Source organism: Stigmatopora argus, chromosome 21, assembly GCF_051989625.1.
Source record: "Stigmatopora argus isolate UIUO_Sarg chromosome 21, RoL_Sarg_1.0, whole genome shotgun sequence".
NCBI classification, from domain to species: domain Eukaryota; kingdom Metazoa; phylum Chordata; class Actinopteri; order Syngnathiformes; family Syngnathidae; genus Stigmatopora; species Stigmatopora argus.
The window spans coordinates 12,230,176-12,257,105 of NC_135407.1; the positions used below are offsets into that span (position 1 = coordinate 12,230,176).

Below are 26,930 nucleotides of genomic sequence, written 5' to 3' on the forward strand. Positions count from 1 at the left end.
TTGACCCTCACCAGTTTGCTTATAGAGCAAACAGGTCCACTGATGATGCTATTGCCATTGCTCTTCATACAGCACTGAGCCATCTGGAACACCCTGGGAACTACGTGAGGATGCTCTTCATTGACTACAGCTCAGCCTTCAATACCATAAAACCGGACATTCTGACTGACAAACTCTCCCACCTTGGACTATCCTCTTCAATCTGCTGCTGGATAAAGGACTTCTTGACCAACCGACCACAGACTGTTAGACTTGGTCCCCACCTCTCTTCCTCCATTACACTAAGCACTGGCTCCCCTCAAGGCTGTGTACTGAGTCCTCTACTGTACTCCCTGTACACCTACGACTGTACACCCACCCATCAGTCTAACGCCATCATCAAATTCGCTGACGACACCACTGTGGTCGGACTCATCTCAGGAGGGGATGAGTCGGCTTACAGAGATGAGGTCAACAATTTGTCTTCGTGGTGCTCGGTGAACAATCTCACACTGAACACCACGAAAACTAAAGAAATAATCTTGGACTTTCGCAAACACAGCACAGATCTGGCCCCACTCCTCATAAATGGAGTATGTGTAGACAGGGTCCAGTCCTTTAAATTCCTGGGGGTCCACGTCACGGACAAGCTCTCATGGTCTACAAACACCACGGCAGTGGTGAAGAAGGCTCAGACACGACTCCATTTCCTCAGGGTACTTAGGAAGAACAACTTGGGCTCCAATCTTCTGAGAACCTTCTATAAAACCACTGTAGAGAGCATCCTGGCGTACGGCATCACAGTGTGGTACGCTGGAAGCACGGCGGCAGACAAAAAGGCCATGCAGAAAGTGACTAACACTGCCCAGAGGATTGTCGGCTGCTCTCTGCCCTCACTTGAAGACATTGCCAGCCCGCGTTACCTCAGCAGAGCCAAGAACATCATAGGGGACCCTTACCACCCTGGTCACAATCTGTTCCAGCTGCTGCCCTCTGGCAGACGCTATAGGTCCCACAAAGCTCGGACAAATAGGCTTAAGGACAGTTTTTTCCCCACATCCATCAGACATCTAAACTCGCGCTAACATACCACACATTCCCTTCTGCGGCATATGAATAGATGTTTGGTTGGTGATCTGCCTCCTACTAGCTGACTTGAGGGAAGGTAAGTGGCAGACAGTGTGCGGTAATCGAGAGGTAAGCGACCTGTATCCACAACAGCGGAATGACAAATTACAAGTCCGTAACTTACACTTATTTAGGTCTTTTGCCGATTAAAAGTAGCTTGTGGAGAAGCACCATCAATTTCGTCACACGCAGTTTCTGCGTGTGATGACAAGTAGGCTTTTGTGTTGTGGTAATGACGACATGGCCTATGTCCGATTATTATTATTATTATTATTAAAACGAAGCACCGTATGTATTGACAAAAAACAAAATACGCTCGCAACTTAGACTGCGCCCTTTAGGGCTGTACGTTTTATAGGTGTGAAAATATGGTAATAGAAAAAGCCATACAAACTTAGGGCTTGGTAAAAATAAAAAAAGAAACAAACTTGCGCACATACGCACACTGACAGTGAAACGACATGATCAAACGTAAGCAATAATGCAACAACTAGACAAACCAGGACGCAACATATAAATAGACACACAAGGGATTATTACGAATCAAGCACACCTGGTCACATAAGGAAGGGGAGCCCAGAGGGACACACATTACCCAGACAGCACATACACACCTCCACCCAAATTCCAACAAAACGGGGTGTTCAATCTGCTGACCAGTCGATCACCAAGATACTATTGTTAGACCGCATGACAGTCTTGGTTTCTTTGCTGAGAACAACTTCTTATGAGTAAAGCCGATGGTCTGTGATACAGTGTTACAGGTGGCCGCGGCTATAAGATTACCCTGAAATTAAGATGCTGCACGGTGGCTAAGACCAGACAGCGCTTTAATAAGTTAAAGTTGCACTCTAAACAGGCCTCGCCTTAGTTGACAACAGTAGTTGAGTGCGTGCACTCCGCGTCATATCCAGTGGTTGTCTTGGGAAAACATGCGTATGAGTGCTGCAGCGGTTGAAGAGGTCGGGGTCAGTGTTTCCATCCTCAGAGCAATTGGTCTACATGGCAGTCGTCCCATGATAAAGCCTCTTGGGGGAACAATAAATGCCAGCATGTAATGTGGCATACTGAAGCAGAGCATGATCCCCTCCCTCAATCAAATATGCACTCCATATTCTAGATGCTAGCCACCCGATGTGTAGTGGTTCATTCGCCTGACTTCCATGTGGGCAGCATTATAATCAATTTCTACCCAGTGGCGGTGTGATTGTACGTGCGAATGGTTGTCTGTCACTGTGTGCCCCACAACTGACTGGTGGCCAGTCTAGGGTGCAGTCCGCCTTTCGCCCAAAGTCAGCAGATATGCGCCAGCCCCCCCAATGAACTTCATAAGGACAAGCGGTGATAAAAATAAATGAGTGAAAATGAATATTAGATGCTATTGCATGGTGTTTGCTATTGCTAAACTTTGCTTAAGATATAGTGCAGTGGCCAGTCTTTTGGTGTTGCTTGAGAAACTTGGTGTTATGAAAAAGGGTTATGTCACTATTTATTGAAATTATTGATTGTTCAGTCATAACCCTATTAACAGAAATAACCAGGTAGCTAAATTTATATTTGGTTGTTTGCTTTTAGTCAGGTACTCTAGAGACACAAGTGCAGTTTTTTGGAAAGGACATCTAACATCCTCCAACATTTGGTTCCTGTGTGAAATAACTTTTATTTAGGAAAGAATGAAAAACAATCTTTAGAGGAAAAAGTTTTTTTCTGCTACTCTAAACAGTCTTGTGAAATCCTTTTCCCAGGCAATGCTCAGAGTGTGATCAAGCGAGCAGTGATGAAACTGGTATTGCTATGGAGACGCTACCCGACGGTACAAAAAGGTCCAGGAGGCAGATCAAAGGACCAGTCAAATTTATCCCGCAAGAGATGTCACCAGAGCCCAGAAGGTCTCAAGTTAGAGGCACGGTGTGTATTGGCCCTCCACAAACTAAGAGGGAAAATTTGTGGAAAATATTAAGTTAAAACAGCTTTTTTAACAACACATTTTCAATGAACCTTTAGCACATTGTATTGTATTGCATCCAGAACCTTAAAGTTTTCCACCAGAGAGCTGGTAGTTTCAATATGTATGTAAAAAACAAACAAAAAATCGAACAAACATCCATCTCCCAATTTTTCTGTATCACTTCTCCTCACCAGGATCATGGGGCTATTGGAGTCACAGCTGACTATATCGCAGATGACTATGGACAGGAGGCAGCGTTCAATTGAACTGTTTGCCTATCAAATGGTCAATAGAGAAAACCACCTCGAGATACGAGCTTAATTCGTTCCGGGACTGAGCTCGTATGTCGATATTCAACTTGACCAAACGTTTCCCATTGAAATGAACTAAAAACAAATTAATTTCTTCCGACCCTCTGAAAAAACACCAAAAACAGGATATTGGATTGTAAAAAATGTTTTATTTCTTCTAATTTGCCATCTATTAACAAAGTAACACAACTAGTGGTTAAATATGACTAAAATGTGTTTAATAGTACTAAAATTATACAGATTTTGAAGGAGAGAGTGAGAGAGAGAGAGTGAGAGAGAGAGAGTGAGAGAGAGAGCGTGAGAGAGAGCGCGAGAGGGAGCGCGAGAGGGAGTGCGAGAGGGAGCGTGAGAGAGAGAGTGAGTGAGAGCGTGAGAGAGAGAGTGAGTGAGAGAGTGAAAGAGAGAGAGTGGGGGAGAGAGAGTGAGAGAGAGAGTGAGAGTGAGAGAGAGAGTGAGAGAGAGTGTGTGAGAGAGTGTTAGAGAGAGTGTGAGAGTGTGAGAGAGAGTGGGGGGGGTGGTTCCCACGGCAAAACGCTCGTTTAATAACATAAACAAATTTAAATGAACTTGGATTACGATGCAGACACACTCAAAAATAATATTAATCTAAATTTACACTAAACTTAATTCTGGGGGGCTCTTTTTGCACGGCACCACACTCGTTTCATAACATAAACAAATTTAAATGAACTTGGATTACGATGCAGACACTCAAAAATAAGTTTAATCTAACAAGTTTATACCTTTCTTCTCCCGCCAGGTTGGCTCTATTTGACCTGCCTCCACCCTGACTTTTTGCTTTTGTATTCCCTTCAAAATATTCCAAAAATGATTGCCACAAATGTCCTCACAATAGGATAACGCACGACCACTTGCCAACGAGAAGTAATATATACTCCTCGTATTAGCGATCGCTCTGTCATTCGCGAGTGACGGGGAAAAAAAACACGGAAAAAAATGCAACGCTCCGCCCAGTGCTCGTAGATATCTGTTATACACGAAAGAGATGCGGCAAAAAAGACTGCGCTAAAATCATAAACAACCTCTCATGTCTTGCCAACCTGGCTTTCTCGTATCTCGAACTTTGTCTCGTATCTCGAGATAATTATTTGTTCGAAATTTTACTCGTATCTCAAATTGCTCGTATGTCGAGTTACCACTGTATTGAAAAATGAATTATCCACAGTCACATATATAATAAATTAAGATATATAACAGTTTGCCTCTGCATAGTTAAAACTGATAATATAGTTGAATGATTTTGGCAGACGGCGGTGGACATAGTGGAATATAGTACAGTGGTACCTTGAGATACGAGCTTAATGCGTTCCGAGACTGAGCTCGTATGTCTATTTTCTCGTAACTCAAACAAAGGTTTCTCATGGAAATGAACTAAAAACAAATTAATTTGTTCCAACTCTCTGAAAAAACACCCAAAACAGGTTATTGGTTTGGCAAACATTTTTATTTGTTCTAATTCGCCATCTATTAACAAAGTAACAAATAACCAGTGGTTTAATATTACTAAAATGTGTTTAATAGTACTAAAGTTATACGGATTTCGCGGAGGGGAGAGAGAGAAGGGGGGAGACTTTTTCCACGGCAACGCGCTCGTAACATAACATAAATAAATTTAAATGAACTTGCATTACGATGCAGACACTCAAAAATAAGTTTAATCTAACCTAATACTAAACTTAATTCTAATTTTATTAGACATTTTGATACCTTTCTTTTCCCGGGTTGACTCTATTTGCCCCGCCTCCACCCTGACTTTCACATGCAACCTATCGTATGTCGAGGCACCACTGTACAGTCTTCCCTTGAATGTTGTGGATAATGTAGACCAGACATGGCTGTGATAATCGAAAAATCGCAAAGTAGGAACACTCCTATTAGATCTACCATACTTACTCCATAGTTTTACGTCTATACAATATCAAGAAATGTATATAATAAACGTTGCACAGTCATTTGCATATGCAAGTACTGCAATGCATTAATGTTTGAATACAGTGGCGGGCGGTGCATTTTCTGGTAGCGCCTTCAACGTATCAATCCAACCCTCAAAAACTATTTTATGGCTATAAAACCTCTACTGCAGCTACAGCTGCGACACATAAAAAATAATCAATAAATTAATGCACAAAAATTGGGTAAAATCCACTTCCTAGCAGCATTTCATGATTAAATACAAATACTGGAGCTTTTCAGACATTAAAACCAAGCCAGGGGGTGATTTTTCCCGGGGAAAGACAGCGATGAACATCAATGGCGTACGGGCAAACATTGCCCGAAAATGGGGTAAAATCCAGCCAAAAACAGCATTTATTGATTAAATACAAATACTGGAGCTTTTTAGACATCAGAACCGGGCCCGGAGTATCATTTCCCGGATAAAAAGACAGTGATGAACGTCGATACGTCCATACGTGAAATGACACAAATGCACTAAAATTAGATAAAATCCACTTCCTAGCATCATTTATTGATTGAATACAAATACTGGAGCTTTTGAGACATTACAACCAGGCCAGGGGGGTGATTTTTCCCAGGAAAAGACAGCGATGGACTTCAATGGTGAAACGCCAAAAATTAAACTGGGTTAAAATCCACTTCCTAGCAGCATTTTGTGATTAAATACAAACACTGGAGCTTAAATACAAACACTGGAGCTTTTCAGATATCAGAACTTGGCCCACAATTGAAATATTATTTAGGAATATAGCCATATCTGTAATTTTACTCACCAAAAATCCTTTTTACACAATATCCATCCTCCTTTCTTTCTTCCTTCTTTCCTATCGCCATCGAAGCTAATGATGAAAGTCGAGCCTGTCCTGTCATATTTCCGGCATAGTCCGTTTTGAAAATGGCTTTAAATTAACACAACAATATTCTATTTGGTGGTGCAGCTAAGTTAGTGCACTGAAAGTCCCGCAAACACCATTTTCCCGGCTGTAACAGGCTTGCTAGCTTCGGAGTTGACCGCCCTTTCTTAATGATGTTAATTTTGTTCAGGAAAAGTCCGTCTGGAAAATAGCTTTGTGAGCAAACAGAAGCCATTTGTTTTTGCTTCTGTCGGCCCTTGTGGGTGGAGTTTGCGATCTTGGCTGCCTCGGGTATTGCTTTGGCCCGCCTACTAGCCAATCATAGTTTGTGAAAGCAATGACATATCCCAGCCAGCAAAATGCTAACGCCTATGAAAAATCATTGTTGGGTTGCCAACTCGAAATCTGATTGGTTAAAAGCAACAGTCTAGTTTAATGCACTGATTGTGAAGGCTTTGAGGCAGATCTGATCTGGCAACAAATAATGGCTGAAATGTGATTGGTTAAATGCTTCAATATGAAAACACACATCTGGAAGCAGTGCAACCAGGGGGAAAAGCAATGAAAGGAAGCTAACAGACCATTTGGAATAATAAGTACGTATTGATGGACAAAATATAATATGATTCAGATATTTCTTAGGCCAGCAGAGAAGGCCTTGAAGGCCCTGACGGCCCGCCACTGTTTGAATATAATTTATACTAAACATATAAATACAACGAGTTGGAATACAACATTGAAAGTCTGTACTGTATTTTTTATTGAATTCGATGGTACTCTGATGATTCGCCTAAAGACGTTTCGCCGACGGACGTTTGACAGACGGACAGGTCGCCGAATGGACGTTCCACCGAACGGTCATTCGGCCGTACGGCCTTTCGGCCGAATGGAGGTTCGGCCGAATGGAGGTTCGGCCGAATGGAGGTTCGGCCGAATGGCGGTTCGGCCGAATGGAGGTTCGGCCGAACGGAGGTTTCGCTGAAACGGGATTTGCGCGCTCGCCCCGCCCCCGGATCTTGTGTGTACAAGTTTTGCAACCTCGGCCCGCGGGCCATATACGGCCCGTTAGGATTTTTAATCCGGCCCGCCGAGTAGGTAAATCATATCCCTACGGTCATCTGAGGGGTTTCTCCCCGGGAACAGTGCTTCGTGGGCGGATTTTAATGACACATGCTGAGTTTCATTATCGAGCTCCATATATTTCCCGAGTTTGAGCACTTTAAAAATTGGCAGGGGTTCCCCCCGAGCCTATCCGAGAATAGTGCGCCGTGAGCGGACTGGGTATAGATACTTGTTTTTTATTGTGACATTAATAAATAGTTTTCTGATAATTTTATGTCATTTTTTTGTGTTTCTCACATCTTTATTACAAATTTGGGACATTTCCACCAATTTTAATGGGTTTAGTTGGTAGTTGTCTGAGGACCGTGGAACGAACTAGAGAATTTACATATAAAGTACTGCTCTACTAAATAAGGAGAAAATCACAACAACAACAAAATGAATTAAAACAGACTAAGCTGGGCTCTTCCATTGTCTTCAATAATAACATTCACATCAATTAAAATTCAGAAACAAATGATGAATGAATGTATATTTCGTTAATGGAATTGAACCACCAACTCTGCCTGTTTGCCAGAATTAGTATATTAAGCCTGGTTACATAACTGTACCCCTTACATGGTTATCAGATAAATTTGGGTAAATGTAACCAAAAGAAAAATGAACCCAAAGTCAGTTCTGGTAAATTTCAAAAGAAGAGACAAAAGAAAAATTAAATGAATGTAGCCTACATCATGAATCAGAATTAAAAAAAAATAATCTAATAAAACATTTAGTTTAATACTCAGAAACCTGTCATTATAAACTATTGACTTGAAAATTTTGGCAAGCATGATATAAAAAGAAAACAATCTCCTAATATTTATGGTCAAATTCTCATTTCTCATCTCATTTTCTGAACCGCTTTATCCTCACTAGGGTCACGGGGGTGCTGGAGCCAATCCCCACTAACTTCAGGCCAGAGGCGGGGTACACCCTTAATTGGTGGCCAGCCAATCGCAGGTCACAAGGAGCCAAACAACCAGTCACGCTCACACTCATACCTACGGGCAATTTAGAGTTTCAGCCTATCATGCATGTCTTTGGAATGTGTGAGGAAACCAGAGTACCCGGACGAATCCCACACAGGCCCGGCCGGGGAGAACATGCAAACTCCACACAGGTGGACCAAACTGGATTTGAACCCAGGTCCACCACTGTGAGGCCTACGCGCTAACCACTCAGCCGCCGGGCCGCCGGACAATTAATCCAATACAAAAGAGATCACCATGGTGTCCGGTCCACGATGAACATTCACAAGGTCGAACACAAGTAAGCACGCCAAGACAGATGAGTGAGATTTTGACACTTCTGCAGAAGGAGAGCACGGAGGGAGAACAGACAGAGTTACTCTGCGTAAGACTCAGGTGAATCTTCGACTGTCTCCGTTCTCCAATCTCCGACGACTCCTTCTGCATCAACAGTTTAATTAGGGCAAGATTGCGTGACATACAAATTCTCTATGACAAAGGACATACAAATTCTCTATGACAAAGGACACACAAATTCTCTGACAAAGGACATACAAATTCTCTATGACAAAGATGCAGGGCTGTGACACCTGTGAAGGCTGTGACACGGATTGAAGGCTGTGACACAGATTAAAGGTTATGACACAGATTGAAGGCTGTGACACAGATTGAAGACTGTGACACAGATTGAAGGCTGTGACACAGATTGAAGGCTGTGACACAGATTGAAGGCTGTGACACAGATTAAAGGCTGACACGGATGGAAGGCTGTGTCACAGATTGAAACATTCTTTGTTTACTTAAGATTATTTCACACATGGTTCGAAGAGAGAGCCATAATCATTCTAATCAATATTGGAGTGGTTATCTCGTTCATTTCTTTTTATTTCGAAGGTTTTTCTTCACCTGTCTCAAACGTTTCAACGGAGATAACCTTCTTACAGTGCAAAAGGTGGATCCACATCCCCCTCTCGGCTATTTTCATGTCTGCTGGCTCGTTAGCAATACTCGGTATGGATCTTCTCATGATGGGTCGTGCCAGTGCTTCTTTACTCTCCAGATGAGCACCCATTCTCCTGGCACCACTATTAGTCAATTTTCTGTTGGGAAGCACAATCTCCCTCTAGTAACTTAAGTACGATGTAGTCAGCCATATTAGCCTTGTCATCTAGTTCCCATTGTGTAGTGAATAATGGCAATTTATATGGTCTACCAAATAGGACTTCATATCGATTTAGTCCGGTTTAACGCGTTATGTTAATGTGTAATTTTACCAAATCAACACATTTTGTCCACCCCGTGTTGTACTGAATAATGAGTAATTTTAGTATTAAACATCAAAACCACTAATTATTTGTTACTCTGTTCATAGATGGTGAATTAGAACCAGTAAAAAATATTGTTGGAATAATGATTCAAACCTTTTAAATCATTATTAGTAATATTTAATTAAAAAAGGAAAAACATCTCTCAACATTTCTGGTTACACTTGCAAGGAAAATGCCATGTGACGTCGTCTTAGCCCCCAGTGCATTCTGACGAGCGGCATACTCTTCGGTCCATTTAGCGGCACATAACCAAAACATTCAACTGTTTTGAACAATTGTATAAGCTCAACCGAATAACATCATGAAGGTTATGAAAACACTGTCACAACAATCTGTTTTTATCGGAACACCTGCGTAAGAATTTGCACAATAAGCAAAACAACGGCATTATTATTTGCACCAGTAAGCATAATAATTTCTTTATAAGGTAAACAAAGCAAAGCAGTTTAATGTAAACAAAGCAGTATTTTCAAATCTGCTGGAGTCTTCGTCATAACATTTGGTAGAAGTGTCCGTAACGCCTTCGCCCTTGAAGAGTCGACTGTGCAGGAAAAAAGTCCATCTTCCCATGACTTGATTTATAGCATTACTACTTATTGAAAAATGTTTACAACACATATAGAATATTCCATAATAATTCTATCATTCCCTCCTTTTACTATATGTTTGTTATTCATTTTATGACAAATTCAAAATGAGAGGGATATCACCGTTGGCTGTTTTAATTTTACCCGCTTAGGCTCTACTCGTTCGGCAGGTCTGAAAAGCAGAAAATAAGATCATTTTCGCCCAATCCATCCTCGGGATTATCATGCTCCTGGAATTCACTGTTAGTGTCAGCACGTTTCATCAGTAGGAGATATAATTCATGCAATTTGGAATTTGTAGGGGCAATCGCAGTGGTTATAAGTCGGCTCATCAAAGATCTTAAGCAGGGAATAATACAACACCCACATAATGTCAAAATCGTAGCAAAAAGGGCCACAAATTAGGCCAAATCATTATTAGTGAGGCCACAAATCTGTCAGCGGACATTATTCTACTCCAGGATGCTTTTTCATCTTGCGGTTTAGGGTCTGCAGGCCATTGTTGGCCCTGGTGTGGGACCCAGTGGGGGGCGTGTTGTTGAGTGCAACATTTTCAAACGTTGCATACGCCCCCTGCTCCTTCAAGAAGCATTTCAACCGCTGCACGATCCTGGAACGCCGTCAGACTAGTGGCTGCCAGTTGTTCCTTTATCGCCACAAATCCCTGTTCAGTATAATTTCCAAGTTTTTGGACATTGTAATGCAGGTAATTTATCCAATCAACATTTTTGTTTGGAGTAATTAAAAGAAAAATATACTCCCAACCTGCTGCAATCTGATTAGCCAACTTATACTCATCTGGTACGCCCCGTGGATGCCAATCGCATCAATGTATGTCGGATCACCCTCTCTCCATGCGACGCCGTCGCGAGGGGCCGGCCATCATACCGGATTTCTGTGCAGCCAATTGTATCTCCTCTACTGTAGATGGAAAAACACACTGGTAATAGCAGTGAGACCAAGGCACAAAGTCCTGCTGTCATTTTGGCAGGAGTCGTATAATTTGTTTTGACCCCACCACCACCATAGGTCAGAACGTGGAATCAGGGGTGCAGTCTGTTTTAGGACGTGGGCACACCACGTCACATTTATCGCTCCCAGTGCCGGACCGTGCCCTGTGAGGACTAAGCAGGTAAAATGATTAAACGCTAACATTTGTTGAAAAGTTAGGCTTGTCCTTTGCTGCCGTTGTAACTGGGTAGACATTATTCCATTTCATACATTTTGGGCTTACATCTTCTTTTGTCATTATCTCCTTTACACAATCAGGGGTAATTTGCGCAGGTACTACTCTTAAGAGAGGTCGGCCCCCCATACATGTTATACAGGTTTGATACAGGTTTGATTTATAATATCTGCATTTTCCATCAACAATAACCAATTATTTCTTACCGCCTCCCGTTTGGGAACTCCCCGTTGCAAAAATGAATTCTCTGGTCATCTCAGATTTTAATTTTACTATGGCGGATCCGGGTGTTTCCATCTCTGACGACCTTCCCACCGTCTCCATAGACATGGTTCCACCTGCCCATGGACTTAGGAAAAACGTCAGACAAGGATCCACAAGTTAATTTGTCAGTCTGAATTATGATTTGTAATGCCCCCACCGTATGGGTTAATTTTATCGAAGGCCTGATGGGTTTTTTCGCACGCGTGTGTCATCCAAGCTTGCCAATCTAGACCAGTTTCTGCAACAAGGTTTCCCCAATCTGTTTTAGGACTGTTATGTACCACACATATTCTATAAAATCCATGTGTAAGTCCTTTGAAATGGATATGTAGCTTTTGTAGCTTGACATAAGGGGGAATCGCCCGTGTTTCTATCAAATATTTTCCATTGTAATGTCCTGTTTTTTTTTTTTTTTTTTCAGAGAGTAGGAACAAATTTGTATTTAGTTCCTTTCTATGGGAAACGTTGATTTTAGATACGAGTAAATCGAAATATTAACCTCGTATCTCAAGGTATTAAGTATCAAGTCGTTCTCCATGGCCTCACCTAACTCCTCCCATGCCCGGGTTTTTGCCACAGAAACAACCATCGCCACGTGCCGCTTGGCCACCCAGTACCCGTCAGCCTCCTCCGGAGTCCCATGGGCCACCCAGTACCCGTCAGCCTCCTCCGGAGTCCCATGGGCCAACCAGTACCCGTCAGCCTCCTCCGGAGTCCCATGGGCCAAAAGGGCCCGGTAGGACTCCTTTTTAGGCCTGCCGACATCCCTTACCGCCGGTGTCTACCAGCGGGTTCTGAGGTTGCCGTCACGACAGGCACCGACCACCTTGCGGCTGCAGCTCCGGCAATAGAAGCGCGGAACATGGTCCACGCGGACTCAATGTCCCCCGCCTCTTCCCGGACATGAGAAAAGCCTGTCGGAGGCAGGAATTGAAACTCCTTCTGACAGGAGACTCAGGAGTTCTCAGCAGACCCTCACGAAACGTTTGGGTCTCCCGGGCCGCACTGGCATCTGCCCGCACCATCGGAGCCAACTCACCACCAAGTGTCCAAGAAATGCGGCCGCAGGTCCGATGACACGACCACCAAGTCGTTCATCGAACTCCGGCCTAGTGTGTCCTGGTACCGAGTGCACATATGGACACCCTTATTGCTGGACATGGTGTTCATTATTGTCAATCCACAACTGGCGCAGAAATCCAACAATAGAACACCACTCAGATTTTGATCAGGGGGCCGTTCATCCCAATCACTCCCCTCCAGGTCTCACTGTCATTGCCCAAGTAAGCATTGAAGTCCCCCAGCAGAACGAGTGAGTCCCGCGAAGGGGCACTCTCCACCACCCCCTCCAAGGACTCCAAAAAAGGTGGGTACTCTGAACTGCTGTTTGGTGCATACGCACAAACAACAGTCAGGTCCCGTCTCCCCACCCGAAGACGGAGAGATGTTACCCTCTCGTCCACCGGGGTAAACCCCAACGTACAGGCACCGAGCCGGGGGCAACAAGTATGCCCACACCCGCTCGGCGCCTCTCACCGCGAGCAACTCCAGAGTGGAAGAGTGTCCAACCCCCCTCGAGACGAGTGGTACCAAAACCCAAGCTGTGTGTAGAGGTGAGCCCGACTATGTTGAGCTGGAATTTCACAACCTCATGCACTAGCTCAGGCTCTTTCCCAACCAGAGAGGTGACATTCCACGCCCCAAGAGCCACTTTCTGCAGCTGGGGATCGGACCGCCAAGGATCCCTCCTTTTGCTGTCGCCCAACTGTCGACCCACCCGACCTCTTTGGCCCCTCTCACAGGCGGTGAGCCCATGTGAGGGGGAACCCACGTCGCCTCTTCGGGCTGTGCCGGGCCAACTTGGCAACGAAACATACAAGAGGGCGTCGGGTCTGCGGCGATGTCGGCTGCCCACCTGACCCGTCTTGAAACTCTTCGTATAAAATCAGAAAAATGTGAAAATAACCGCAGAACCTTGCATTTCCGGCAGGGTGCAGACCAAGTTTTGCTCTTATTCTGAAATGTTCAACAAAAGTGCACTCTTGGCCGGTAACTTTGAGATTTAGACTCTGCAAAAAGCAAGATTTCTCCTCACACACTGCTTTCTACTTTCTGACACCTATATATTTTACTTCCACAGACAATCTCTACTAAATTTGTGCTTATGTCTTCCTACTGTTATGATAGAGAACGGAGGACCCCAAAGCAGGCAAATGCACAATCTGGGTGTGTGATTGTGTTTATTGAGAGATTTCCAGAGACAGGCGAAGGTACGAAAGGAGCAGAATAGGCGAGTCGTTTGTCATAGCGAGGAGGTCGGTGGCAGATGGTGCCTTAGTGGTGTCCAGGTCGAATGTACAATACGTGCTGTCGAGATAGTGGTCGTAGTCCGTGGTTGTGGGATAAAGCGTGGTCAGGATCCTGGGAACAAAGCAAGAGGTCAGAGATCAGACAAGGCAAACAAGGAGGTAGCACGAGAAGGTACTTAACAGTAAACTGATTAAGACGATCGAGCGGCGTGGTCATGCTACCGTTGGCTTTAAATACTTCTCGCTGGCTGATGAATCACACCTGTTAACGCTTCGGTCATTAGGGGCTGGCCCTGTGATTGGATGGCAGGCACAAGCCACCAGTCTGGTCCTGGGCCTGACGCCCACTGAATTAACATCCAGACACTAAAAAAAATCCATTCCTTCAACACACTCCACAGTGCGAACCCAACTCAGTTAACACATCGTGTCGGTTTTCCTGCCGTAATGCCAATATAAATAATAGTCACAACTAAAAAGAGTTTCCGCAATCAGATACATTTGTAAAGAATTATGACAACGCTTTTCTGTCATATATTTCACTCCAGGAGAGAAAAAAACATGAAGACACATGACTGTGACATGTAAATTTGAGTGCACTGACTTATAACCAATTTAGACAACCGAATTGAGTTATGTCTGAGTCTTTTCTCTATTAAAACCCCCACTTTTCTTTTTGTGTCTTTATAACTACCTTTATCTATTTTCTTTTTTAAAAATCTCTTTTGCGCTGAATTTACTTTTTCCTGCAGGTATACCTTTCTTTCCCTCATTTGATTTAGCTGGCCACGCAAGTCATATTTAGTCATCCATAAATTTAGGTGTTTAATTCTCGAAGTGCTTTGATTTTCAGCAAATTTCCAATCCTTACACACCAGACGCTGTTTTGGGTCATCATCAATATTCGCTTTGCTGTTTGATCTAATCATTTTGAAGTTAGGTGTGCAATCAGGGCATTAATTTCTCCGTTATTATTATTCTTATTTTTTCCTCCTTCCTTTGTTTTCCCCAGGCTATTACCACAGACGCAACACGATCATACACTCAGAGTTTAAGTACCGACCTGGTACAGGACACCGACACCCTTCAGTTTTATAGACTAATACTCTGTCTCTTCACCTCTTAGTGACTAGCATTTACAGGGTTATTACCGTTGCTCTCACCCATTCGGACTCCCCTCACGAATGTATATTTATGATCGTTTAACTGAGCTCACACATTCAGAAATCTCTCACGAATGGACACATTCACATGGACTCACCTGAGATCTCTTCAACTCTCTTTGGATAAGTCGTCATCCTTGGGAATCCAGGTATGGAGCTGAGGTCCAGACCGTTAAAAGGGTCTTAAATACCGTGGCCACGGTCTTCCCCAGATGTCGACTTTGACCCTGGATTCCTTCCGATATCTTGACTCTCTGGTTTGAATGACCAATAAATGATAGTTTCACCAATAGGCATTCCCCAAATGCACGCACAAATAAATAGAAAAAATTGCAAGGAGAACGAACCGTTGAGGCCAAATCCCAACTCCATTCTGACCTTACATATATTTTCTGTTGTTTTTTTATATTCGAGGGCCCTGATTACGATGTACGTGGAAACAGAATGAGACGTCAATAGTCAAAACAAATGAAGGCCTGGAAGTCTTGTGGAGTCTGAGTTGGATGCATGTCCAGTTCAAGACGTTTTGGATCTTCGTTTTGTCCACTCCAAGCAGTTCAAGGCGTTTTGCCTTCTGTTTGTTTAATCTAAGGTTCTCAGGAGCAAAGCATTTACTTTGTTGCAAGCAAACATATAATAACATGAAACTAAGTTTAATAGTAAAGCTAAGCATATTCTTCATTGCAAGCAAATATATAATGATAATATGAAATAAAATCCTGACACAGAGCAAGTTTATAACATGGACGAGACAGCCTTTTCTGTAAGTGGATGCCTTCCCGCACATTTTTATTTAAGGATGAACTTAAAGGCCCAGGTTTCAAAATTCCCAAGGATCGCCTGACCCTCATTATGTGTGGGAATACTGCTGGCTTCATGGTAAAGCCAGCCTTAATTTTCAATCCTCAAGTTTGACCGTCCCCTTGCTTTGAAAAACAAAAACAAAGCATTGCTGCCTCTGTACTGGATGAGCAACGGGAAAGCTTGGATGACGATAGCTCTCAATAAGGACTCTCAATAAGGACGTGAAGCTATACCGCGCCGAATCGGGGCTGCACTTCAAACAAAAACTACAAAAAAACAGTCACAACTCCCCATCACAATGTTCTTTGTGCCCCGAAAACCTGTCGCAGGAGCTCCTCCTGCTGCCCCTACTGTGCCCCCTGAAGATTCAAGCAGCAAGGACTTAGACTAAAACAACCATCAACCTTTTTTGGGGGGAGGTTACAATCATCAACCTGTTTTATTTTTATTTTTGATTATGTACATTAACCTGATTTTTTTATTCAAGTGAGAACTATTTTGACTGAGTACAGCATTTACAGTATTTAAAATGTTTTACATATACCGTAAAACCTCTATTTGAACAGCACCTTGGAAGAATTGAAAAATAGAACTGCACCCTCTAATTGAACGGCACCGCTAATTGAACTTCACTACGGGGGAAAGTTTGAAAAAATAGAGCGGCATGCTGGTAAAATAAGAGGTTTTTCTCAACCTGAGAAGGTCGTCAGATGGCAAGCGCCTTCTTGCCTGGGATTCATACTGTTGTCATATTAGCGATGCCACCAAGAAGCAATTGAAGAAGCTCCATATTGATGTGGCTGTGATTCCAGGAGGCTTCACCAAATTTATAAAGGCCTCCGAGGTTTACTGGAACGCCCCATTCAAGGCCAAAGTCCGACAGTTCTACGAGAACTGGATGTTGCATGGTGAGAATAGCTACATACACCAAATTTGGCAACATGCAAGCACCAACAATGGAATTTATTTGAAATGGATTGTCGATGATTGGGATCATCTGGCGAAGGATCTTATCAAGTCATTCAAGGGATGCGGACTGACCAACGCTCCCGATGGCTCGAGGGATTGCCAGATCCATTGTTTCAGGTCAGATGGCCCGATTCAGACTAGTTTGCAACTTCTCCAGCAAGTACGGGCAAATGCTGGCGACGATGAACGTGAACTCACTCAGATACTCGACGCTGATGCGGAAGGCGATGTCAATGACAAGGACAGCTACAACAGCGACGTGTCACTTGATTTTCACCAGTGAATTTGTAATTACTTACCAGTAATCGCCTTGTATTTGTGCCATTTGTTAAATATGTATATGTTACCCGGTTTCTCTTTTCATCCATAAAATTTACCGCATCTTCTCAAAGTTCTGACCAGCTAGTCAAAAAATAGCGCAGCACCCTCTAATTGAACGGCAACTCTAATTGAACAGCAACTCAAATTGAACGGCAACTCTAAATGAACGGCACTAGGGGGCATGCCGTTTAAATAGAGGTTTTACGGTAGATTATATTTAGATATTAATACATCACAGTCTTTTGATATGTTTATAGTTGTAATATTCAATAAATATACACTATGATAATTACACTTGTGTATTTCTGTATAGGCGTGAAATCATATAAAGCATGTACCGCAGGGCAACCATCAAGTGTGCAAGTTCTCCTACTTGAAAAGATTAGAGAGGCCTGTAATTGTCAACATGGGTAAACCTCAACCATGAGAGACAGAATGTGGAAAAAAAACATTAAATCACATCGTTTGATTTTTAAAGAATTTATTAGCAAATCATGGTGGAAAATAACTATTTGGTCAATACCAAAAGTTCATCTCAATACTTTGTTTGCAATAACGGAGGCCAAACATTTTCTGTAACTCTTCACAAGCTTTTCACACACTCTTGCTGGCATTTTGGCCCATTCGTCCATGCAGATCTCCTCTAGAGCAGTGATGTTTTGGGCCTGTCATTGGGTAACAGATTTTCAACTCCCTCCACAGATGTTCTATGGGGTTGAGTTCTGGAGACTGGCTAAGCCACTCCAGGACCTTGAAATGCTTCTTACACTGGCTGTGTGTTTGGGATCATTGTCATGCTGAAAGACACAGCCATGTCTCATCTTCAATGTCCTTGCTGATGGAAGGAGATTTTCACTCAAAATCTCTCGATACATGGCCCCATTCATTCTTTCCTTTACACAGATCAGTTGTCCTGATCCCTTTGCAGAAAAACAGCCCCAAAGCATGATGTTTCCACCCCCATGCTTCACAGTGGGTATGGTGTTCTTCGGATGTAATTCAGTATTCTTTCTCCTCCAAACACGAGAACCTGTGTTTCTACCAAAAAGTTCTATTTTGGTTTCATCTGACAATAACAACACATTCTCCCAGTCCTCTTCTGGATCATCCAAATGCTGTCTAGCGAACCGCAGATGGGCCTAGATGTGTATTGGCTTCAGCAGGGGACACGTCTGGCAGTGCAGGATTTGAGTCCCTGGCGGCGCATTGTGATACTGATAGTAGCCTTTGTTACTGTGGTCCCAGCTCTCTGTAGGTCATTCACTAGCCCCCCTCCCCCGTGTGGTTCTGGGATTTTTGCTCACCGTTCTTGTTATCATTTTGACGCCACGAGGGGAGATCTTGCATGGAGCCCTAGATCGAGGGAGATTATCAGTGGTCTTGTATGTCTTCCATTTTCTAATAATTGCTCCCACAGTTGATTTCTTTACACCAAACGTTTTACCTATTGCAGATTCAGTCTTCCCAATTTTGTCTCTGGTGTCCTTTGACAGCTCTTTGGTCTTGGCCATAGTGGAGTTTGGAGTGTGAGAGACTGAGGTTGTGGACAGGTGTCTTTTATAGGTACCCGGACGTTTCGTCGACGGACACTTGGTCAACGGACACTTGGTCGACGGACACTTCGTCTCCGGACGTTTCGTCGAACGGACGTTTGGTCGCCGGGCAGTTCGTCGAACAGACATTTCGTCGCCGAACATTTCGTCGACGGATAATTCGTCCCCAGATTCCCTCGCTCTCAAAATTATAATCATGAGAGAGAAAGAGTTTATTGTTTAAAGCGATCAACCAGGTAATCTCTCGCTCTCAAAATTATAATCATGAGAGAGATCGAGTTTGTCATTGCATTGACAATGTCAGAGCATTAATATCTAAAAATCTAATATCAAAATGATCAATCAATTGCGTATTATTGGCATGTGTGTACATGTTTTTCAATTTATGTGTTCCTGGGTGACAGGAACGAAACGTCCTGTTCTCGTGTGTGTATAGACAAACTTGCCTCGCCCGTGCCCATCCCACATTTTATACTATTATTGTCATGTCCCAACACCTCTGTTAAAGTGGTTAGATCAGAACTTCCACGTAAGCCTCTGATAGACTGAATTATATTATTTTTAACCTTTATAGAGCACTCATTTAACCCATCGGCTGCCATTGACGGCGGTGGACGTCCGATTCATGTTGACTGAGGTGCAGAGCACTCATTTAACCCATTGGCTGCCATTGACGGCGGGAGACGGTCACACTTTTATACCGTTAATGAGTTAAAACAGATGCTATTAATACAGGTAACGAGTCGAGACCTCGATAGAAGTTAGACCTCTTTGACAGCCAGAAATCTTGCTTGTTTGTAGGCGACCAAATACTTATTTTAATATAATAATAATAATCGGACATAGGCCCTGTCGTCATTATCACAACACAAAAAGCCTACTTGTCATCACACGCAGAAACTGTGTGTGACGAAATTGATAGTGCTTCTCCATAAGCTACGTTTACTCGGCAAAAGACCTAAATAAGTGTAAGTTACGGACTTGTAATTTGGCATTCTGCTGTTGTGGATACAGGTCGCTTACCTCTCGCTTACCTCTCACTGTCTTCCACTTACCTTACTTCAGTCAGCTAGTAGGAGGCAGATCACCACCCAAACATCTGTTCATATTACCGCAGAAGGGAATGTGTGTTATGTTAGCGCGAGTTTAGATTTCTGATGGATGTGGGGAAAAAACTGTCCTTAAGCCTATTTGTCCGTGCTTTGTGGGACCTATAGCGTCTGCCAGAGGGCAGCAGCTGGAACAGATTGTAACCAGGGTGGTAAGGGTCCCCTATGATGTTCTTGGCTCTGCTGAGGTAACGAGGGCTGGCAATGTCTTCCAGTGAGGGCAGAGAGCAGCCGACAATCCTCTGGGCAGTGTTAATCACTTTCTGCATGGCCTTTTTGTCTGCCGCCGTGCTTCCAGCGTACCACACTGTGATGCCGTACGCCAGGATGCTCTCTACAGTGGTTCTATAGAAGGTTATCAGAAGATTGGTGCCCAAGTTGTTCTTCCTAAGTACCCTGAGGAAATGGAGTCGTTTCTGAGCCTTCTTCACCACTGCCGTGATGTTTGTAGACCATGAGAGCTTATCCGTGACGTGCACCCCCAGGAATTTAAAGGACTGGACCCTGTCTACACATACTCCATTTATGAGGAGTGGGGCCAGATCTGTGCCGTGTTTGCGAAAGTCCAGGATTATTTCTTTAGTTTTCGTGGTGTTCAGTGTGAGATTGTTCACCGAGCACCACGAAGACAAATTGTTGACCTCATCTCTGTAAGCCGACTCATCCCCTCCTGAGATGAGTCCGACCACAGTGGTGTCGTCAGCGAATTTGATGATGGCGTTAGACTGGTGGGTGTCCAGTCGTATGTGTACAGGGAGTACAGAAGAGGACTCAGTACACAGCCTTGAGGGGAGCCAGTGCTTAGTGTAATGGAGGAAGAGAGGTGGGGACCAAGTCTAACAGTCTGTGGTCGGTTGGTCAAGAAGTTCTTTATCCAGCAGCAGATTGAAGAGGATAGTCCAAGGTGGGAGAGTTTGTCAGTCAGAATGTCCGGTTTTATGGTGTTGAAGGCTGAGCTATAGTCAATGAAGAGCATCCTCACGTAGTTCCCAGGGTGTTCCAGGTGGCTCAGTGCTGTATGAAGAGCAATGGCAATAGCATCATCAGTGGACCTGTTTGCTCTATAAGCAAACTGGTGAAGGTCAATTGAGGGAGAGATTGTATTCCTGATATGGCGGGCTACCAACTTTTCAAAGCACTTCATGATCACAGGCGTGAGGGCAACAGGCCTATAATCATTCATGCTGCCAATGGTTGGCTTTTTGGGGACAGGGATGATGGTGGCAGATTTCAGACAAGATGGAATGATGGATTGTTCCAGGGAACAATTGAAAATGTTTGTGAAGACTCCAGCCAGCTGGTCAGCACAGGCTTTGAGCACCTTCCCAGGTACTCCGTCTGGGCCAGCAGCCTTCCTGGTGTTCACAGACCGCATTACCAGTCTCACTTCCTGTTCCCGGAACATCAGTGTATTGCTGCAGGGTGGTGGTGGGGGTGTTGAGACTGGGTCTGATTTGTCAGTCTCAAAGCGGGCAAAGAAACGGTTCAATTTCTCCGCTAGTGAGGCATCTGCATTAACAGACATATTATTGTTATTGTAGTTGGTAATATGTCGTATTCCTTGCCACATCTTCTTTGGGTTATTTTCTGTGAAGTGCTCCTCAATTTTTTTTGGTATATGCTGCCTTGGCCTTTGTAATGCCTCTTTTCAGCTCAGCTCTGGCAGCTCTATATTTTATCTTGTCCCCTGATCTAAAGGCGGAGTTACGGCATTTGATGAGTGCCTGTGTCTCATTGGTCATCCAGGGTTTTTGGTTAGGAAAAACCTGTATTCGTTTATCTATAGTGACGTTGTCAATGCAGTTTTTTATGTAAGAAAGTACAGAGTCCGTGTAGTCCTGGAGGTTGTCGTGTACAAAAAGTTCCCAGTTGGTGCGGGAAAAACAATCCTGCAGCTGAGAGAGTCCGTCGTCGGGCCAAGTTTTTATTATCTTTATTTGTGGCGTTGTTTGCCTCCGGAGTGGAGTGTAAGCGGGGGTGAGAGATAGGCAGAGGTGATCTGATCCAGCTAGGTGAGGGAGGGAAGTGGCTTTATAAGCATGTTTGATGTTAGAATAGACATGGTCAAGAGTTTTGTCTCCTCTAGTATTACAATTTACGTATTGAATAAACTTAGGTAAAACAGTCTTTAAACACGCCTTGTTGAAATCACCAGCGACAATAAAAACGCCATCGGGGTGGTCAAGCTGTTGTTTGTTTACAGCCGTTAGCAGGAGGTTAAGTGCTGTGTTAACGTTAGCATTCGGAGGTATATAGATAGCCGTTGCTATGACGACGGTTAGCTCTCTCGGTAGATAAAAGGGCCTACACCGTATTGCCAATAACTCTAAATCCGGGGAACAGTGAGTGTCAATGATCCTACTATCACAACACCATTCATTATGTATATACATGCACAGTCCTCCTCCCTTGCTTTTGCCTGTTAATACTTTTGAACAGTCGTTCCGAAAAAGCGTTCGGCTAGCTAGCGATACCGCAGCGTCGGGGATATGCGGGTGTAGCCACGTTTCTGTGATGATAATAATATTACAGTTTCTAACAAAGCTGTTGGTAGCAATACGAAGTTCCAACTCATCCATTTTGTGGGTGATGGATCGGGCGTTGGTCAAAAAGATACTAGGAAGCGGTCCTCGGTGTGGTTGTTGTTTCAGCTTAGCAGCAAGGCCCGCCCGGCATCCACGCTTTTGTTTTCTGTCCCTTCGCCGCCTTCGACGTGCTTTTGGTGGGCTGGCTAGCCACGGAGAGCCCGGAGAGTTTGTTGAGAAATCGGATATATCGCATATCCTTTGGATAGTGAGTAAATCCTGGCGACTGTAAGATAACGAACGACACCGAACTGGAGAGCATAGAGCCGCAGCGTCAGTGCGCGCCGCCATCTTGTATAGATGTTTCCACTCTAATTTGGAAATGAATACTTAAAAAATCAAACAATGTGATTTTCTGTTTTTTCACATTCTGTCTCTTATGGTTGAGGTTTAACTCGTGTTCACAATTACAGGCCTCCCTAATCTTTTCAAGTAGGAGAACTTGCACAATTGGTGCTTGACTAAATACTTATTTGCCCCACTGTATGGTTGCAAATGTGGGATAACACTGATAAATGATACATATGATGATAATAAACTCACTAGTGGGCGACCGCACGACTCATGAACACTGGATGTTTTTTTAAGACAGAAAGAAATTTTATTTAGCATTTCTTTGAATTCTGCTATTGGAATGCTCGCTGCTTTGTAAATAAAATAACGGAAATTGGAAATGTATTGATGTTTGGGGGATTTCGTAACTTGGATCTTATTTTCATATCTTGAGGCACTCATTTGCATATAAAAAGCCTTTGTAACTTGAAAACTTTGTACCTAGAGCTATTCATAAGTAGAGGTACGACTGTAATGTGTGCCTACTTTTTGGCTAAACACAAACTCTCCTTGCTACAGACTTTGACTGTTCACAAATTTAAGACCAGGCTTGCCAATTGACAAGCAAAAGCAAAAAAATAGGTTTACAAGCAATAGGCATTAGAGATTGTGTGATAAACACCCATTATAAAATGTCCTTCAAAACGAATTCCCCTAAATCTTAGGTAATAAGAGATACTTAACCCACATTGCTTGAGGTCACTTGTAAACTTCCATAGTCAATGATTTGGGGTGCCCTGTCTCGGCTGTTGTTTGGCCCACTGTGTTTTTCTTGTGTCCAAGTATATTACAGCAGTCTACCTGGAGGTTTGACAGCATGGCATGTTTCCTGCTACTGACCAAATTTATGGAGATGCAGGTTTCATTTGCTAACAGGACTAAGCACCTGAATACATCGCCAAACCATTAACTGGTTTAACCCTAGAATGGTAACCCTCTATTTCAGGGGTTACCTTTCACGCTTCTGAAATACTGGGTTACCATAGTTACCGGGGAAAAATGGGTCCTAAGCAAGACGGTGCAATGAAGGGTACCCATTTTTCCCCCGGTAACCCTCTATTTCAGAAGCGTGAAAGGTAACCCCTGAAATAGAGGGTTACCATTCTAGGGTTAAGAACTGGCCAGCAAACACACCTGACCTCAACCGCATTGATAACCGATGGGATATTTGAAGGGGAAAATCCAAGATGATAAATGCACCTAATTGTTCAGAAGAGCTTAAGGCAACTATCAGAACAACGCAGGCCCTACAGCTGCCAAAGACTGATTGACTCAATCTTAAGGATCCCCAATTAAGTCTTGAGTTCTGTACACGCTTGTGTCATGTTGGCCAATATTTCTATTTCTATTTTTTTGTTCTATTTCTGAATATTGGTTATTCATTTATTACAGAACGAAATAAGCACAATTGAAAATGAATGAATAAATGACTGAATTACTGAGCTCAATCAACTTTTTCATTATTTTTAGTTTTACGCAAACTTGATTTTTTTTTCTTCCCCACAGAGAACCAGGGGACAGAAGCGAAAGAATATCCCCATCTGTGAAGACATAAATGAAAGGATTGAGGTCTGTCACTGAAAGAATGCCTGAGCTGTTGTCTTTGTTGAGTTTTGATTTTGGCCACTTAAGAACTAGATCCTACATTAACACTTAAATTTAGCCTCACTTATAGTGAGGAGTATGACTATAAGTTCTAGGGCTGGCATAATAAAATATGTATTTTTCAATCCAAACTGCCATCTAAGAGTTCTTCAATGTTGGCCAAAAAGAAAATTGCAGCGAGACAACTTCAGTCTGCTTTATCATTAAAATGTTCATTTTTAATACGAAATAGTGCAAATATAAAATATTTTTTGCATACGTGTCACTTGAAACCACTCATCCCCGAGTCACTACATTATTCATTGAAGCTCGAACCTTCGAACTAGTTGTTTCAGTTTCACTAATCGTTTATTATTGTGCAGTTTCATGTATAGCTCTATATTTCCATATCCCCTGTTCGTCATGTTGTTCTGTTGTTTCCGTCAATCCAGTGCACTTTTGAGATCCTAGTTAGAAGTCGTAGTGTTGGGATATTGTAATGTGTTGTTCTTTTAATGTGCCTGTCATGACAAAATTGTGATGATTGTGACTTTTTACTACTGCGTGATGACACTAATGTGACATTGCTAAAGATGTACTATAAGACCAGGGGAAACACACAATTATTTGAGGGATATTAAGAAATACACGCTATTAAGATCTTGGTGTGGGGAGCAGTTTCCACAAGGAGAATTGCACTGTGTAATTGTATCTTGGTCATTACAGAAAATGTCAACAGAACAAAGGAAAACCACAGCGGTTGGAGGAAAATGTCTGTTTTTCTCTGCTTTTGAAGGATTTTGTGGGTCAGGGACAAGGGACGAGTTGACTGTTTTACTGCGTGGATGAGATTCCACCAGGATACTGCAGTTAGCAGTTTAACCTTACTGTTTCACTAAATTTTCATCTTTTTGATACTCATTGTATCCTTTATGAGTCTTTTTTTTAATTCATCAAGATAATAAATTGCACTTTGCACCTCTTCCCATTTGGTTCTGGATCTTCTATAGTGCTTATCCTTGGGGTTTTTTGTGGTGCTCGAATTATACCCTATACGACTATAGAATGACTGTTTGCCACAGTTTTCAGTGTTATAACAAATATTCTGTTTGTAAAAATTGTGAACCTGTGGAAAGGAGTGAGAGGAGTGGTACCACAAACCAAACTGTGCGTAGAGGTGAGCCCGACCATATTGAGCTGGAATTTCTCAACCTTACACACTAGCTCAGTCTCTTTCACAACTAGGGAGGTTACATTCCACGTCCCAAGAGCCAGTTTCTGCACCCAGGGATCGGACCGCCATGGATTCCTCCTTTGGCTGCTGCCCAACTGTCATCCCACCTGAACTATTTGGCCCCTTCTGCAGGTGGTGAGCCAGCAAGAAGGGGAACCCACGTAGCCTCTTCGGGCTGCGCCCGACAGGGCCCCATGGGTTTCAGCCCGGCCACCAGGCACTCTCCATCGTGCTCCTCCTCCACGACTGGCTCCTGAGTGGGCCCACGGTGACCCGTGTCCGGGCGAGGGAAGACACAGTTCAAAGGTCTTCTTTTTCATCTGAGGTTGCCAGAGTGATGCATTGTCTGGAAATTATGAAAACAAATCTTGTTGATTTACAGTACCACAAAAATGAAAAATGCAACTGTGACTTTTACTAAAAATGTGATCTGTTAAATTGCATAATTTTGAGTATGAGTGAGCGCAGTCAAGGAGCTCTACTACGAGGATTAACCCACGTACCTGGAAATTGTGAAAATAATATTTATTTACATTAGCACTTCACTATTCTAATAAAACACAGCTACTGGTCAGGGGATTTACTTCATATTGTACTTGTGGATTGAAGTGTGTTTGTTAATTGTACGACTATTTCATTTTTAAATTATGACGATGCTGCTGTTTCTTTGACTGTTAAAAGTATTTTTGAAGGTTTGAAGGTCCTATTTTTGAGGGATTAAAGCACTACGAGCACACGGAAGTCAACTCCTTTCCCACTCTTCTGTTTTAAATGGATTTACCGTAATACTTGAATTATGTGGGCTATTTTGAGAAATCGCTCATTTGACCACAAAAACATGAACATACACTGGCTTGACCGCAGTTCTTCACTGCGGTGACTTTCAATAGATTTGGATATTGAAAATAATTATTATTCCGTTGGTCTGGCATGGGGTTTGAATTAGTGATTTTCTATTATTGATTTGACTATATAAATCACCATTTTTATCATATTGAATCTACACATTAATATATCTCCGGCACTGATAATTTCACCACTTTGTTCTGGCAAAAACTACTTTCAACGTTTGCTCATCCCCGCTCCCTGATGGCTACTGGCTCCTCACACGCACACATGCACACACACATGCACGCACACAGGCATCCAAACACACAGAAGTAGCAGTTTTCGACAGCATTGTGATCGCAATTTTGTTTGTCTAACAGCCAGACTTTAAGATGATTGGCGGATTCAGAGACGGGAGTTCACGTATGTTTATTGGTATTGAGTTCCAGGTGTGTGCGGCACGAACAGAGACTTTGGCTGAATGCACTCTTTTTGAAGGGAACT

General features: G+C 43.1%; 1 protein-coding gene across 6 annotated transcripts in view; it reads left to right on the forward strand.

Moving 5' to 3' along the window:
- phf14 (PHD finger protein 14) overlaps positions 1–26,930 on the forward strand; it is a 155,514-nt gene that overhangs the window by 94,511 nt on the left and 34,073 nt on the right. For 4 of the 6 annotated variants that reach the window (XM_077591020.1, XM_077591021.1, XM_077591015.1 and 1 more), the window contains 2 exons: positions 2,853–3,015; positions 24,287–24,349. In XM_077591020.1, the coding sequence (XP_077447146.1) occupies positions 2,853–3,015; positions 24,287–24,349 (226 nt within the window). Of the gene's footprint in view, positions 1–2,852; positions 3,016–12,213; positions 12,405–24,286; positions 24,350–25,090; positions 25,351–26,930 lie in introns of those variants that run through there. The other 2 variants (XM_077591017.1, XM_077591018.1) reach the window with 2 other exon arrangements.